At 48.0% G+C, this 13,688-nt stretch overlaps 1 protein-coding gene across 4 annotated transcripts in view; it reads right to left on the bottom strand.

Annotated features, from left to right (window-relative positions):
- cntfr (ciliary neurotrophic factor receptor) overlaps positions 1 to 13,688 on the bottom strand; it is a 504,785-nt gene that overhangs the window by 33,846 nt on the left and 457,251 nt on the right. For all 4 annotated transcript variants that reach the window (XM_072497289.1, XM_072497290.1, XM_072497288.1 and 1 more), the window contains 2 exons: positions 6,557 to 6,740; positions 1,695 to 1,815 (listed from right to left, as the gene is read on the bottom strand). In XM_072497289.1, coding sequence (XP_072353390.1) covers positions 1,695 to 1,815; positions 6,557 to 6,740 — 305 coding nt within the window. The remainder of the gene's footprint in view (positions 1 to 1,694; positions 1,816 to 6,556; positions 6,741 to 13,688) is intronic.

The raw sequence follows: 13,688 nt of genomic DNA, 5'->3' as shown, positions 1-13,688 counted from the left end.
TTTAGAGTCCTGCAATGTTTCCCAACCTGTGTTAGTCATATCTGAATAAGAATCACACAATGGTGGTGCACCATTTTTTCAAGAATAATTTGAGATGAGACAATAAATGCTGGCCTTGCCATGATGTCCAAATCCCATGAACTAATTTAAAAAAAAAACAATTACTTGATTCAATAAGCAATTATATTGATGTATCCACAATAGATTGAGTAACAGAAAATGAACTGCAAATTCAGAGGCTTGCAGGCCTGAAAGGCAAGAACATGCAATTTCTCTCCTGTGCAAACTGCATGTTGATTTCCAATAATTAACCTGCATGGTATGTTAAATTCCTCAGCTCGTTGTCGCAATTTGACTCCCTCAGCCTTGAAAAGTGATGTTTTTATTGACAGTGGAGGTGCTGGATTTTCCTTTTGGGTCCAGGCCACAGCATTGGGATCAAATGTGGGTCCCGAACCCGCACTGTGTCGGGAATTGTCACCCAACGTGGTTTTCGGCAAGCCGGCCAGTTAGTGGCCAAGAGGGTGCATTTGCTATTCATTAAGGATGGCAGGAGGGTTGCCGAGGGAAGTAGGAGGCACTCCAGTGCTGCCGCATCGGCTACCCCCTGTCTAAGGTGAGAATTGCCACTGCTTGCAGAGACGGAGAGGAGCATCACACAATGGCAGTGCCCTTGGGAGATCAGTTTAAAAAAATGTTTTAAAATTCGCCACAGGTGCAGGGTCCTGATCGTGGAGGGGAAACCTCTTCAATCGATGGTCGCTAGCCGCAGCTTTAGTCTGATGGCCATGGCCCGTGCAGGGAACATCCCTAGTGTGATGAAATGTTGCTCCCTGCCGCTCCACCCTCACACTAGTCCGCAGCCTTCTTCCTTGCACTGATCATGGCGGGATTTTCCCAGCAACCCACTGCAGGTTTTGTGGCGGCAGAGGCAGTCCGCCATTGGCCTGTAGCGGAATCTTCTGGTCCTGCCATTGTCAATGGGGGTTCCTGTTGAATGCACCCCTCGGTGCCGTGAAACCCATGGTGGGGGATGCGCTGTCGGCAGCCCTCCTGCCATAGTGTGAGACCCGTCTGCTAACTGGGAAATTCCAGTCAGCCTGGGAGAGAGGCCTTAATAGGCACTGCAATTAGCTCAATTGATAACTGTCCTACCTTCGATCTTTTCTCGAAAATGGCTTGGTGGGTATGATGGCTCTGGCAAAGAGGCATACTGGCCAGCAGTGTGAAATTGCAGGCCCACCTACTTTAGATCCTAGACCATCCTCCTCTGAAAATCCTGCCCCTTATTTACTTTAGGAACCCGCCAATGAAGTCAGAAATGCTGTTGGCAGCACTTCAATAAATGAATAAGTAAATCTTTTAAATTAGCACTCCTGGTGCAGATGACAGGCTCATAAGGTGAGAAGTGAAGCACAGATGTTGATTTAGTGAATTTTCTGCCAGTTGGATATTCCTTCCATTCTAAGAAATGGATGAAAATTGCTGGCTGTGCTGATCTCTGTGCTTGAATGGCCAAATGTACGTTCTGTGTCAGGGACATAATTAAATTTATTGCTAAATGTAGCAATAGTTGTATTAATTCCATAACATGCAACCCAACCCGCAATCACAACATTTGTTTCAAGGGTTAAGTATTTGGCATTTCCCTGATAAAATTATAATTGTGAAAATAAAGAAATGGTATACCTTACCAGATAAATAAAATCATGATCATGCCAAGGAATAGTGTCATGGATGATTCCACTCTTATCGAACTGTTTTTTTGCTTGTTGGCTCCATCGCTTGGTGTTGTACCGGTTAAAGGTTCTGAAACTGTCGCAGCAATAAAAGAATGGTTAAATTGAAAGCATTCATTGTACAGTATCCCAATACTTAATAATTGTCAGCTTGGTCCTTTTACTATTGCATCTCAGGCAAAGTCCCACTCTGCGTTTAGGCCCAACTGCAGTCTTGAGAAGGTCCTGCACTGCTGGTGGGGTCCTACTTCAATGTAGTCCTGTCTCCCTGTCTATCGATTTAAACAAATGTTAAAAATTCCATGGCACCATTTAAAGGAAAGCAGAGAGCTTCCTAGGTGTCCTGGTCAACATTTCTCTCTCCATCAAAACCACTAAAAATAGAATAAATAGTCTTAATAAAATCAGAAAACGCTGGAAAAACTCAGCAAGCCTGGCAGCATCTACAGAAAGAGGAACAGAGTTTATTGAATCGCTTTGTTTTTGGGACTTTCTGGCACATGAACTGGGTTAGTCCTATCATTTACGTACCTTTTGTTAGATTGCCACCTTGCCATGGTGGCATGGAGAGGCTTGAACTTCTGCTGATCCGAGAGCAATGCCGTCAGGAGTCTTAAACTACAGGAAGGGATACCCATGATTTCATAGAATTTACAGAGCAGAAGGAGGCCATTCAGCCCATCGAGTCTGCACCCGCTTTTTGAAAGAGATTCCGACCCAAGCCCACACCTCCACCCTATCCCCATAACCCAGTAACCCCACCCAGTAACCCCACTAAGGGCAATTTCGAACACTAAGAGCAATTTAGCGTGGCCAATCCACCTAACCTGCACATCTTTGGACTGTGGGAGGAAACCAGAGCACCCGGAGAAAACGCACCATGCAGACTCCGCACAGGCAGTGACCCAAGCCGGGAATCGAACCTGGGACCCTGGAGCTGTGAAGCAATTGTGCTAACCACTATGCTACCATGCTGCATCATGATGGTAAGGTCAGAGGAGAGGAACCAGACAAAGCGCAGTCCAAAACATGTCCTCAACAGCAGATCAGGTGGAAGATACTCATCTGGCACCAATGGCCACGATGGTGGACAGAGGCTGCAGCAGTATATAGATCCCCAATGGTCGAAGTTCCCTTGCCAAAGGAATTCGACCTATACTCTGTCAAGGGCCATGCATCTGCTGATGTGCAACGGCATCCCCACATTACAAGATGTCCCGCACAGGTGTCTACCTAGAGGAACCCATACATCCCCACACACAGACAAGCCCTGCGGCGATCGAAGAGAAGTGGCAGGGACAGAACCGTGAGATCTGGAAGTCCCTAGTTTTGGATCAACACGCTGGCGGTGGAGTTTGATTCAGTCGTCTTGCTCTTGGAAAAGGAACCAGAGAGCATTTTGGCAGCTTTCTTCACCACTGATCAGCCCCTCTTCAGGACACACTCTGCTCACACTGCACGGGGAAAATGCTTGAAAACGTGCCCTAGAAATAGTCTGTTCCATCCCCAACCTGGCTGGAAAAGTACATCCAGCAGGCTTATCAACCTGTGGTCCTAAACTGAATTCCAGAACCTGGAATGTACAAACCCCCATGGATAATGAGCAAGACAATCGACCGGAACAGAGAATTGCCCTTGTTGCCAGTTAACTCAGGCACTTCAACATTTATGTTGCTGCCCTTCAAGAGACCTGAAGAGCAGGTGAAGGGCAGCGAGGGAAGAAGGCAGCAGTTACACATTCTTCTGGAGAGAAAAACCTGAGTATCAGCTCAGGGCGCATGGAATTGGATTCACCATCAAGAACAAACTCGTCAACTGACTCTCGGAGATCCCTGTCAACATCAATGACGCCTCATGACCCTCCGTCTACAACATGCCAAGAACCAGCAGGCGACAGTCGTGAATGCCTATGCCCCAACCCTTGATGTCAATGATGAATCCAAAGAAGGCTTCTACTCCACCCTGAACACCATATTCTCCAACATTCCGAAGGAATATAATCCTCCATGGGAACTTCAATGCTGGAATTGGAAAGGACTCTCTTGTCTGGAAAGGAACCATTGAAAAAAGGAAGGAGCATGACACCAGCATGTTGTCATTAACACACTGTTCTGCATAAAAGGCAAGTTCAAGACTTCCTGGAGAAATCCACAATCAAAACACTGGCGCATGATCTACTGCGTCATCATCCCATCCGTGACCAAAAGGATGCCCTCATTACCAAAGTAATGACCAGTGCAGATGACTGTTGGATAGACCACCGTCACATCCATTCCTCTATGTCCATTAAACTCCACCAGAAACAGTAGAAGATGAAGAAACAGCTCAGAAAAAAGACCAACATTGAGCGCCCTCAAGAGCCACGCATGCTAGTGAATCTCCAACAACGTCTTCTCCAAAATATCACAATGGAATGGAGGAAAACTGGAAAAGAGCTGAAGCCAACCTCATCTCAAGTTGCGAAGAAACTATCGACCGGGAAACACCAAGACTGGTTCGACAAGAACGACCGCATCATCCAAGATCTCATCGACAAGAGGAGGAAAGCTCTCCCCGCCTCAAAAAATGATATAAACAGTAGATCATAGAAGTTACAGTGCAGAAGGAGGCCATTCGGCCCATCGAGTCTGCACTGGCTCTTGGAGCACCGTACCCAAGCCCACACCTCCACCCTATCCCCATAACCCAGTAATCTCACCCAACACTAAGGGCAATTTAGCAAAGAGGAGAGCTCATCAATCAGCCAAGGTGGAAGCACAAGTAACAACTAGGGAAATCGAGAACCAATGGTGGACTGAGAAAGATAAGGAGCTGCAACTCTTCACCAACAAGCACGACAGACGGGGTTTCTTCAGTGCCTCCAAGGCAATATGTGGGCAGCACGGTAGCACAGTGAATCCCAGGTTCGATTCCCAGCTTGGGTCACTGTCTGTGTGGAGTCTGCACGTTCTCCCTGTGTCTGCGTGGGTTTCCTCCAGGTGCTCCGGTTTCCTCCCACAAATCCCGAAAGACGCGCTGTTAGGGGAATTGGACATTCTGAATTCTCCCTCTGTGTACCCGAACAGGCGCCGGATTGTGGCGACTGGGGGCTTTTCACAGTAACTTCATTGCAGTGTTAATGTAAGCCTACTTGTGACACTAATAAAGATTAGATTAGAGGTCAAGACTGGAGTCAAGCAGGGATATGCCATCGCCGCCACCCTACACCTTGTCAAGAGCAAGCTTCCCAGTGGAGTGGACACTGTCTACAGAATGGACGGTAAACTTTTCAACTGTAACTGGCTGAAATCCAAGAAGAAAACAACACTGACATTGCTCGAGGAGCTTCAGTATGCGGATGACACCGCCATCTCCACTCAGCAAAGAATCTCCAAACCATGCTTGACACCTTTGCGGAAGCATACCAAAGAATTGATCTCAGCCTCAACATCACGAAGACGCAAGCTCTTTACCAACCCTTGCCAAGGCAAGATTCGGTCTCTCCCTCCATCAAGATCAACGGAGAATCCCTACCAAACGTGAAACATTTCTCCTACCTGGGGAGCCGCCTGTCATCTAGGCTGACATCGATGCGGAGATCTAACATGGTATCCAATCCACGAGTGCGTTCTTCAGACGCACAAGAACAAGAGTCTTCGATGACTGCGACTTTCCTGCTGAGACCAAGATCCTCAAGGCAGATGTCCTCTCAACACTTCTGTCCGGCTCAGAAACTTGGACTATGTATCTCAAGGCCCTGGAGAGGTATCATCAACTCTGACTGAGACAAATTCTCCATATCAGCTGCGAGGACAGATGTGCTAATATCAGCATCTTTGAAGGAGCCAAGAGCACCAGCATCGAAGCCATGATCATCCAAAATCAACTCCGCTGGACTGGCCATTTGCTTAGGATGTCAAGAGTCCTGACTGCCCAAGCAAATCTTCTTCGCCCAGCTCAAGGAAGGATCTCAAACAAGAGGAAGACAAAGGGAGCGCTTCAAAGACACCCTGAAGGCTTACCTCAAGAATTGCAACATTGATGTCAACTCCTGGAAGACCTTTGCTCAGAAGAGACCTGCTTGGAGGAACCTCTTGATTGAAGGGTCACAATTCTTCGAGGACACCTGGCCTCAGGAGGTCCAGAAAGGAGCCCGAGAAAGGAATAATCAAACTTTAACTTTTCTCTTTAGATATGTATTTGTTTCATTTGCTGAACTTAATAATAGTGCAGATGAAGACTCTTGCCGTTGAAGGAATTTTCATCAGACTTTGACAAAATGTTGGATGCCAGATAAAGCTCCTGTTACACTGAACTAGCCAAAGGGTGTAAGGTTGTCCTTCAGTAGGTGCTACATCTGCTGTGCTGACTCACATTTAAATAGTTTCTCAGTGTTCACTGGCTATGCTTACACTGAACAATTACCACTTCACCATGGGCTGGAAGAGCCAAATCATGTAATCCCAAAGGTCAACACCTCCAGCGAAGATGTGAGATAAGGCAACAAGAAATTACAAAAATGTGTTGCCTTCACCATTCAGGCAGAGTACGAGTATCTGCTTGGCACTTTAAAAAAAAAACTAGGATGTTCACCTGCTCAAGGTTGGATTCAAAGTCAGGTCTCAAAATAAATTATATTTATATTGGCACACATTCATGGTGCACCTACACATGCATGTACACAATGCAGTATGCATATGTGTCCACATACATGCACACCATTGGTAGACCCAGCAGGGGAAGTTCTCTCTTCTTTACCTTATTTTCTGTCAATCGCTTCTCATATTTCAGTTTCACCCGACTTTCATATGTTATGTGACAGCTCTGTTAGGACATACCATTATCAATGTTCTCGTCGGGATCATGTTTTGGTGCTGCTGCTGTCCAGGGTGTAGCATGTACAGCCTTACTCCATTCACTCCAGGTGCCAATCTCGCTGTCCTTAGCAGCAACTTGTATAATGTGTTCTTTCCCTTTGTATGCATCGGTGATTGTATGAAATGGAACATCTGTCACCTCAACCTAGAGGCAACAAGAGACAGGTCATCAGCTAACATTCAACTGAATATATCTCAATGTTTTTCAACCAATTGTTGCAATTGCATAGGGTGTTGGTGAGACCACATCTGGAGCATTCTGTCCAGCTTTGGACTCCATATTTGAGGAAAGATGTGGTGGCATTCGAAGCAGTTCAGAGTAGGTTCACCAGATTGATTCCAGAGATGAAAAGGTAGACGTACGAGGAGAAATTAAACAGTTTGGGCTTATACTCACTGGAGTTTAGAAGGATGAGAGGGTATCTGATTGAGTTATATAAAATACTAAAATGGATTGCTAAAGTAAACGTAGACCAAATGTTTCCCCTTGTGGGGTAATCTAGAACAAGAGGTCACAGATGTAGGTTCAGAGGCGGTAGATTTAAAACTGAGATGAGGAGGCACAGAGGGTGGTGAATTTGTGGAACTCACTGCTCCATAGAATGGGGGAGCCTGAATCATTAAATGGTTTCAAGAGGGAAATAGATATATTTCTGATTTAAAAATAGGTTAAAGGGATATGGGCAATAGGTGGGGAGGTGGCTTTGAGACCAGGAAAAAAATCAGCCAAGACCTGATTGAATGGCGGAGCAGGCTCGAAGGGCTGACTTGACTACTTCTGTTCCTAATTCCCAAGTTCCTAACCAATTAAAAATGAAAATCAACCCTTTTTAAATGCCATTTCCCTGCAGTGATGCAAAAGTCATAATGTACAAATAGGCACACACCAAAATATTTCTTCATGCTTCAAAATGTTGCCCACCCATCAACAAAGGAAGACCACGAATATCTCATCTGTTAATCTCTTCAACCTTAGTGATGCCCAAAACTTTAATTTTTGCTCCTTCAATTGGCTTTCTCAATAAATGAAAAGTACATTAAAATATGGAGGCAACTAACATACCAATACTTGTTGTGCAGCACTTCAAACATTGCCTGGATTATTAAATGACTTCCACTAAAATTAATCAATTATAACCTAGCAGGTTGAAGTTAAAATCAGTCTGACCTTGACCATTGGGGGGGGGGTGGGGATAGGAGAGCAGGCCTTGTTTTGAATACTTGGTTAAATCCAAACTGACATCTCAGCCATATTCAAAATGCTAAAGTAACCATCATAATCGATATTAACAGCGGAAACCTGGCTCAGCTCCAACTTTCTCTTCAGCTCAGATATCTTAGCAGAAGTACAATTCGGAAGAAAATCCGTATTCCCAAGTCAGCAAAAGCTTAATTCTGGCCGAGCTCAGCTGAACTGGAGAAATTCAGGTAAGCTTGGATTTCCAGTCTAGATTTAGACTTATTCCTTGTGGAAAGAATCAATCCATAAAATATCTGGAATTGGAAGTACAAGAACCACAGAGGACGTTAGTTGGCATCTGAATAATAATAAAACTTGTATTAACTTTTCCAGTGTGACCTTTCAAAGAACATTTTTGCTAGAAGGTCACATCTCGGGATCTGGACGACTATCAGTTGACTTGAACAACTGAGTGATGTGAAAGGGCACTAAGTGTATAATCTATTGTAGACTGGAGCCACGTGGATGGCACACCAGGCAGGCTTGGCAGTTTTACAGCCGCAGAGGCCATGGGTAAACCGACTGAAGGCAATCGTGTACCTTATATGTTTCATTTGCGCTTGTCCATAAATGAGCAGATTTCACGGAATTCATGGCGAGAATTGAGGGGAGATTTTAATTCTCACCATCGAGCGGAAACAGAGCGGTCGCAAACGTACACTTGAGGTGGTCGACATAACTTCCCCGTTGTCAGTCTGCCAGAATTTATTGTGAATGGCAGTTGATATACCGGGGTGGATCTTGGTGCTGAATCAACCGGAAAATGAGCAGGCGGTGGATAGCCAGCTCTTCTGGGCTTTTTCAGCATTCAGCGAGATCAAGGATGAGCCTTAGCTCAACATCATTCACCATTCATCCATATATCTTGATGCCCTTATCGAACAAACATCTATCGATCTTGAAAATTTCAATTGTCCCAGCATGAACAGTCTTCTGTGGGTTTGGATTCCGAATTTCCATTACCCTTTGTGTCAAAAAGGGCTTTGGCCCTAATTTTAAATTATGCAGTCTGGTTCCAGAAGTAAATCCCTGGATTAGTTTAAACACCGTGATAAGATTACCCCTCATCCAGGGAATAAAAGCCAAGTTTCTATCATGTGCTCTATTAATATAACCCTTTACGCCCTGATTTATTCTGGTAAATTTGCACTGTACTACCTCCAAGTCCTCCATCCTCTGGCTCCTCTCAAGCTTGACCTCCAGCCCTTCTTGGTCCACCACCCCCTCCTCAGGTGAGGCCCCATGTCCCTCCTCCTCAAGCATATCGCCCCTCTGCTGTGCCAGGTTGTGGAAGGCACAGCAGACCACAAAGCAGGAGACCCTCTGGGGGTGTACTGCAGGGCACCACCAGAGCGGTTCAGGAATCTGGGGCAAGATTCTCTGACCCCCCGGCACCGGATATTCGGCGGGGGTGGGAATCGCGCCGCGCCGGTTGGCGGGGCCCCCCCCGCGATTCTCCGGCCCGGATGGGCCGAAGTCCCGCTGCTAAAATGCCTGTCCCGCCGGCGTAGATTAAACCACCTACCTTACCGGTGGGACAAGGCGGCGCGTGCGGGCTCCGGGGGAGGCGCGAGGCGACCTGGCCCCGGGGGGGGGGGGGGGTGGGCCACGGTGGCCTGGCCCGCGATCGGGGCCCACCGATCCGCGGGCGGGCCTGTGCCGTGGGGGCACTCTTTTCCTTCCGCCTTCGCCACGGTCTCCACCATGGCGGAGGCGGAAGAGACTCCCTCCACTGCGCATGCGCGGGAATGCCGGCAGCGGCCGCTGACGCTCCCGCGCATGCGCCGCCTGGAGATGTCATTTCCGCGCCAGCTGGCGGGGCACCAAAGACCATTTTCGCCAGCTGGCGGGGCGGAAATTCGTCCAGTGCGGGTCTAGCCCCTTAAGGTTGGGGCTCGGCCCCCCAAGATGCGGAGCATTCCGCACCTTTGGGGCGGCACGATGCCCGACTGATTTGCGCCGTTTTGGGCGCCAGTCGGCGGACATCGCACCGATACCGGAGAATTTCGCCCCTGAACCGTATCTTCAGCAGACTGATGCATCGCTCAATGACAGCACAGGTGGCAATGTGAGCCTCATTATAGCGCTGCTCTGTCTCAGGCCTCTGCACCAGCCAAGACCTCCACGGGTATCCATTGTCACCCATGAGCCAACCTGTCATCCTGGGGTGGTGCTGGAAGACACCGGGGATCTCGGAGTCATCAGGATGTACCCGTCATGCATACTTCCTGGGTAGCGGGCACACACGTGCATGATATGGAGGCGGTGGTCGCATACAATCTGAACATTCAGGGAATGGAATCCCTTCCTGTTAATACAGGGCAATCGCTGATTCCCCGATGTGCGCAGGGCGACTTGTGCCATCGATCGTCCCCTGGACCTGAGGCATGGCAGCCCATCCTGCAGCCCAGGCATCTTGGTGAGCCTACTCTGGCCAGAAGGTAATGAAGTCTGATGCCCGGCCATACAGAGCATCCATCACCTCCCAGATGCACCTGTGTGCAGTAGAAATGACACACAGGTCCCCACTTGAGCCCTGGAATGACCCGGTGGCATGAAGGTCGGGGTCTGCGGAGATCTTCATGGCCACTGGGCCATGGAACGGATGTCCTCCTCCTCCACGGGGTGTCAAGTACGTGAAGACATGGCACAGGTGCCGCACTGTCTGTGTGCTGAAGCGCAGTCTTCTGTGGCACATGGTGTCCATCAGCTCATTGAATGACCAATGACGTGTGCACACCTTGGGCCGTCACTGGCCTCCACTTCTGAGTCCCTCCTCAGCCTTATGGGCGGCCGGGTCTTCAGGGTGGATGTGGCCCTTTGCACATGGGCCTTCAGCCTGCGTCGTTGTTGCTCCCGTCTCCGGTGTCTGCCCGCCTTGACTGCCACCAGCAATGAGACCGAAAATCAGTTTGGGCTTCCATCCCAAGCTCTCAAATTCCCCTTGCCTCCCCCACTCTTAAGTGTCCCGCCTTCTCGGAGAGTGCCACCCAGTGAGCCAGTTGTGCTGGCAAACCTTGCTCTGCCCACTCTCCTCTGGTCATATCAGGAGCCAATAGATCCCAGGCCTCTGTCGGAAATATTAGGGAGACCGTGTTCAGGTGCCCTCCCCTGTTCCACACACTTACACTTTTGTCACAAGAAGATCCACACAGCTGAAGCTCTGCTCTTAGTGTTTGATTGTTGGCAGCTTCCTGTAGGTGCTGACACTCCTAGAGTTCAGGCACAACTGTTCGGGCATTAAAGTTTGAGTGGCATCCTCTGCATGAATCATCTTCGGAGACATGGCATGTGTGCCCTCAAGGAGGCACTTAAGAGTTGTGGAGTGTGGAGTGCTATCACAACTAACAAGACTAATTCCTCATTTGAAATAGCCTTCAGCTGGAGGCTGCTCACAGTCAAAGGGCGTGAAATTGAATTTTAGAGTAGAAGCCACAGCAGGGCTCTGTCCTGGAAGTGTCTGGTAGGACAAACAGGCTGCAGCTGTCATTGTCCCTGTTATAGAATTGCTGCAGTGCAGGAGGCCATTTGGTCCATCGAGTCTGCACCGACACTCTGAGTACCCCACCCAGGCCCAGGCCCAGATCCCCGCCCCATCCCCGCAACCCCACCTAATCTACAGATATATGGACAGCAAGGGTCAATGTGGCATGGCCAATCCACCTAATCTGCACATCTTTGGACTGTGGGAGGAAACCCGAGGACCCGGAGGAAACCCACGCAGATAAGGGGAGGACGTGCAAACTCCGCAGTCACCCAAGACTGGAATTGAACCCGGGTCCCTGGCACTGTGAGACAGCTGTGCGAGCCACTGTGCCGCCATGCTGGCCATGGGTTTTGGGTCTCCATAATATTTTAAAGATGGCCTGAAGGCCTTACAGACCCTTCACCCCTCACCCCCTCCCTCGGCCTGGGGGCGACCCTCAACCTTGAACGCTTCTGCCCCATGACAAAGCTCTGAGGGGGTCGTCGCCCCCTTCCCCCCCCCCCCCCCCCCCCACCCCCAAGCACTGGGATATCAGCTCCGGTGCCCTTGAGCTGCATGCCAGAAAATGGAAATGGCTACTCACCTCGTCCCTTCCCCGCAGAAGCCACTGCGCCAGCTTTATGTTTTTACAAAGGAGCACTAAACGACAGCCACATGATTTCCCACTGGGAGTCAGGTAATTCCTGGGAGTCCGCTACATTCAAACTCAATCTCACTGGTGAGACTGAAATGAATGCAAACGTTAATGATATTCTCACCATCTTTGAGCGATATCCGGAACTTGCCATAGCGAGCGGGCCAGGTGAATTGCAAACAGCATGGCACAAACCTCGATTTTTCCCTTTCCCGCAACTCACCGGGCATGCCTCGATCCTTGCCGGACGCAATGCGGTATTTAAATCGCGTCCACTATTCTCCTTTATTTTGGCAAGACAACAATTTCAATTAAGTATATACTTTTTTCCTAAATCAATGCCTATGACTCATTGCATTAAGTTGGCTCACCCAATAGTTTAATCAATAAATGTATTTACTCTCATTTCTCGCAGAACCAAATCATTACTTGTGAATGAATGGAGCTGCTAATGGTTTAGTAAATGCACTAAGCAATGCAAACCAGTAAGGTCCTAGAAACAGTCTCTGGTTTCTGCTGAACAAGTTAATCTCAACTGCAGCAGAGATTGGTGGATTACAATTTCCTGAATTTGCGGATTTGCAAGAGGATAAATGAATCAGAGTCAGAGAGGTGGATTTTCATTATGGAGGTGGGAATCGGGAGATTCTTGTGGCCATTTTCTTCTAATTCCCGACTCAATGCGGCCCCAAAATAGGACCCCAAATATAGGCCCAGAGAGTTATTACAGGACAGAAAGAGGCCATTTGGTCCAATGAGTCAATGCTAGCTCTTTGTAGAGCAATTTAAACAGTCCCATTCCCTTCCTCTATTGCTGTAGCCCCAAAAGTTTATTTTCCTCAAGTGCTCATCCAAGTTCCTGTTGAAATAATTGATCATGTCCACTTCTGCCACCCTTGAGGGCAGTAAATTCCAAGTCATTGCCACTTGCTGCGTAAAATAGTTCTTGTTCACATTCTACTTGCACCTTTTGCCCAAAATGGTTGTTTTCTTGATTGATTTCCAATAATGCCTTCTGTGGAAGTAACGTGAGCTCCTCAACGGAGTCGACGGTAATACCCACAATTAATTAATAGTATTCCAAAATTGACTTGATTTTTTAAAATTCCCGTGATGTGATAATTGACGGCATGGCCTGAATCATTGTGCAGTTTGAGTTGTCCTGAGAAAATGGATCTTCGTCTTGAAATGCTGCAGTCCATGTAGCAAATGTACCCCCACAGTGCAGTTAGATGGGGAGTTCCAGAACATTTCCCCCACAACTATGAAGGAGCAACAATGTCAAAGTTGGGAGGGTGTGTGTTCCCATCCACCTGCTTCCCTTAGCTACCCAAGTGGAGGTGGGTTTTTGAAATGCTGCTTTAGAACCGTTGGCAAGTTCCTTCAGTGCATCTTGTGGATAGCACACATTGTAACAGTGTGAAGGTTGTGAATGTTTAGGCCAGGGGCAAAGTGCCAACCAAATGGGTTGCAGTGCCCTGGATGGCATCAAGTGTTGTTTCTGTAACCAGGCAAGTGGAAAGTATTGCATCCCACTCAGAACTTCTGCTTTTCTAGGTTGCGGAGATGCTTTAAAGAGTCAGGAGGTAAGCCACACATCACAGAATGTGCAGCTTCTGACCTCGTACATAAACAATATTTATGTACGTTCAACTGAGTGCTTGGTGAATGGCAACCTCTAGGATGCTGATGGCGGAGGAAGCAACAATGGTAATTGCACGACGATTAGGCT

The sequence above is a fragment of the Scyliorhinus torazame genome, chromosome 3 (genome assembly GCF_047496885.1).
Source record: "Scyliorhinus torazame isolate Kashiwa2021f chromosome 3, sScyTor2.1, whole genome shotgun sequence".
In the NCBI taxonomy this organism is placed as follows: Eukaryota; Metazoa; Chordata; class Chondrichthyes; order Carcharhiniformes; family Scyliorhinidae; genus Scyliorhinus; species Scyliorhinus torazame.
The sequence above is the reverse complement of the archived record's forward strand: the minus strand, read 5'-3'. Positions and strand labels throughout refer to the sequence as shown.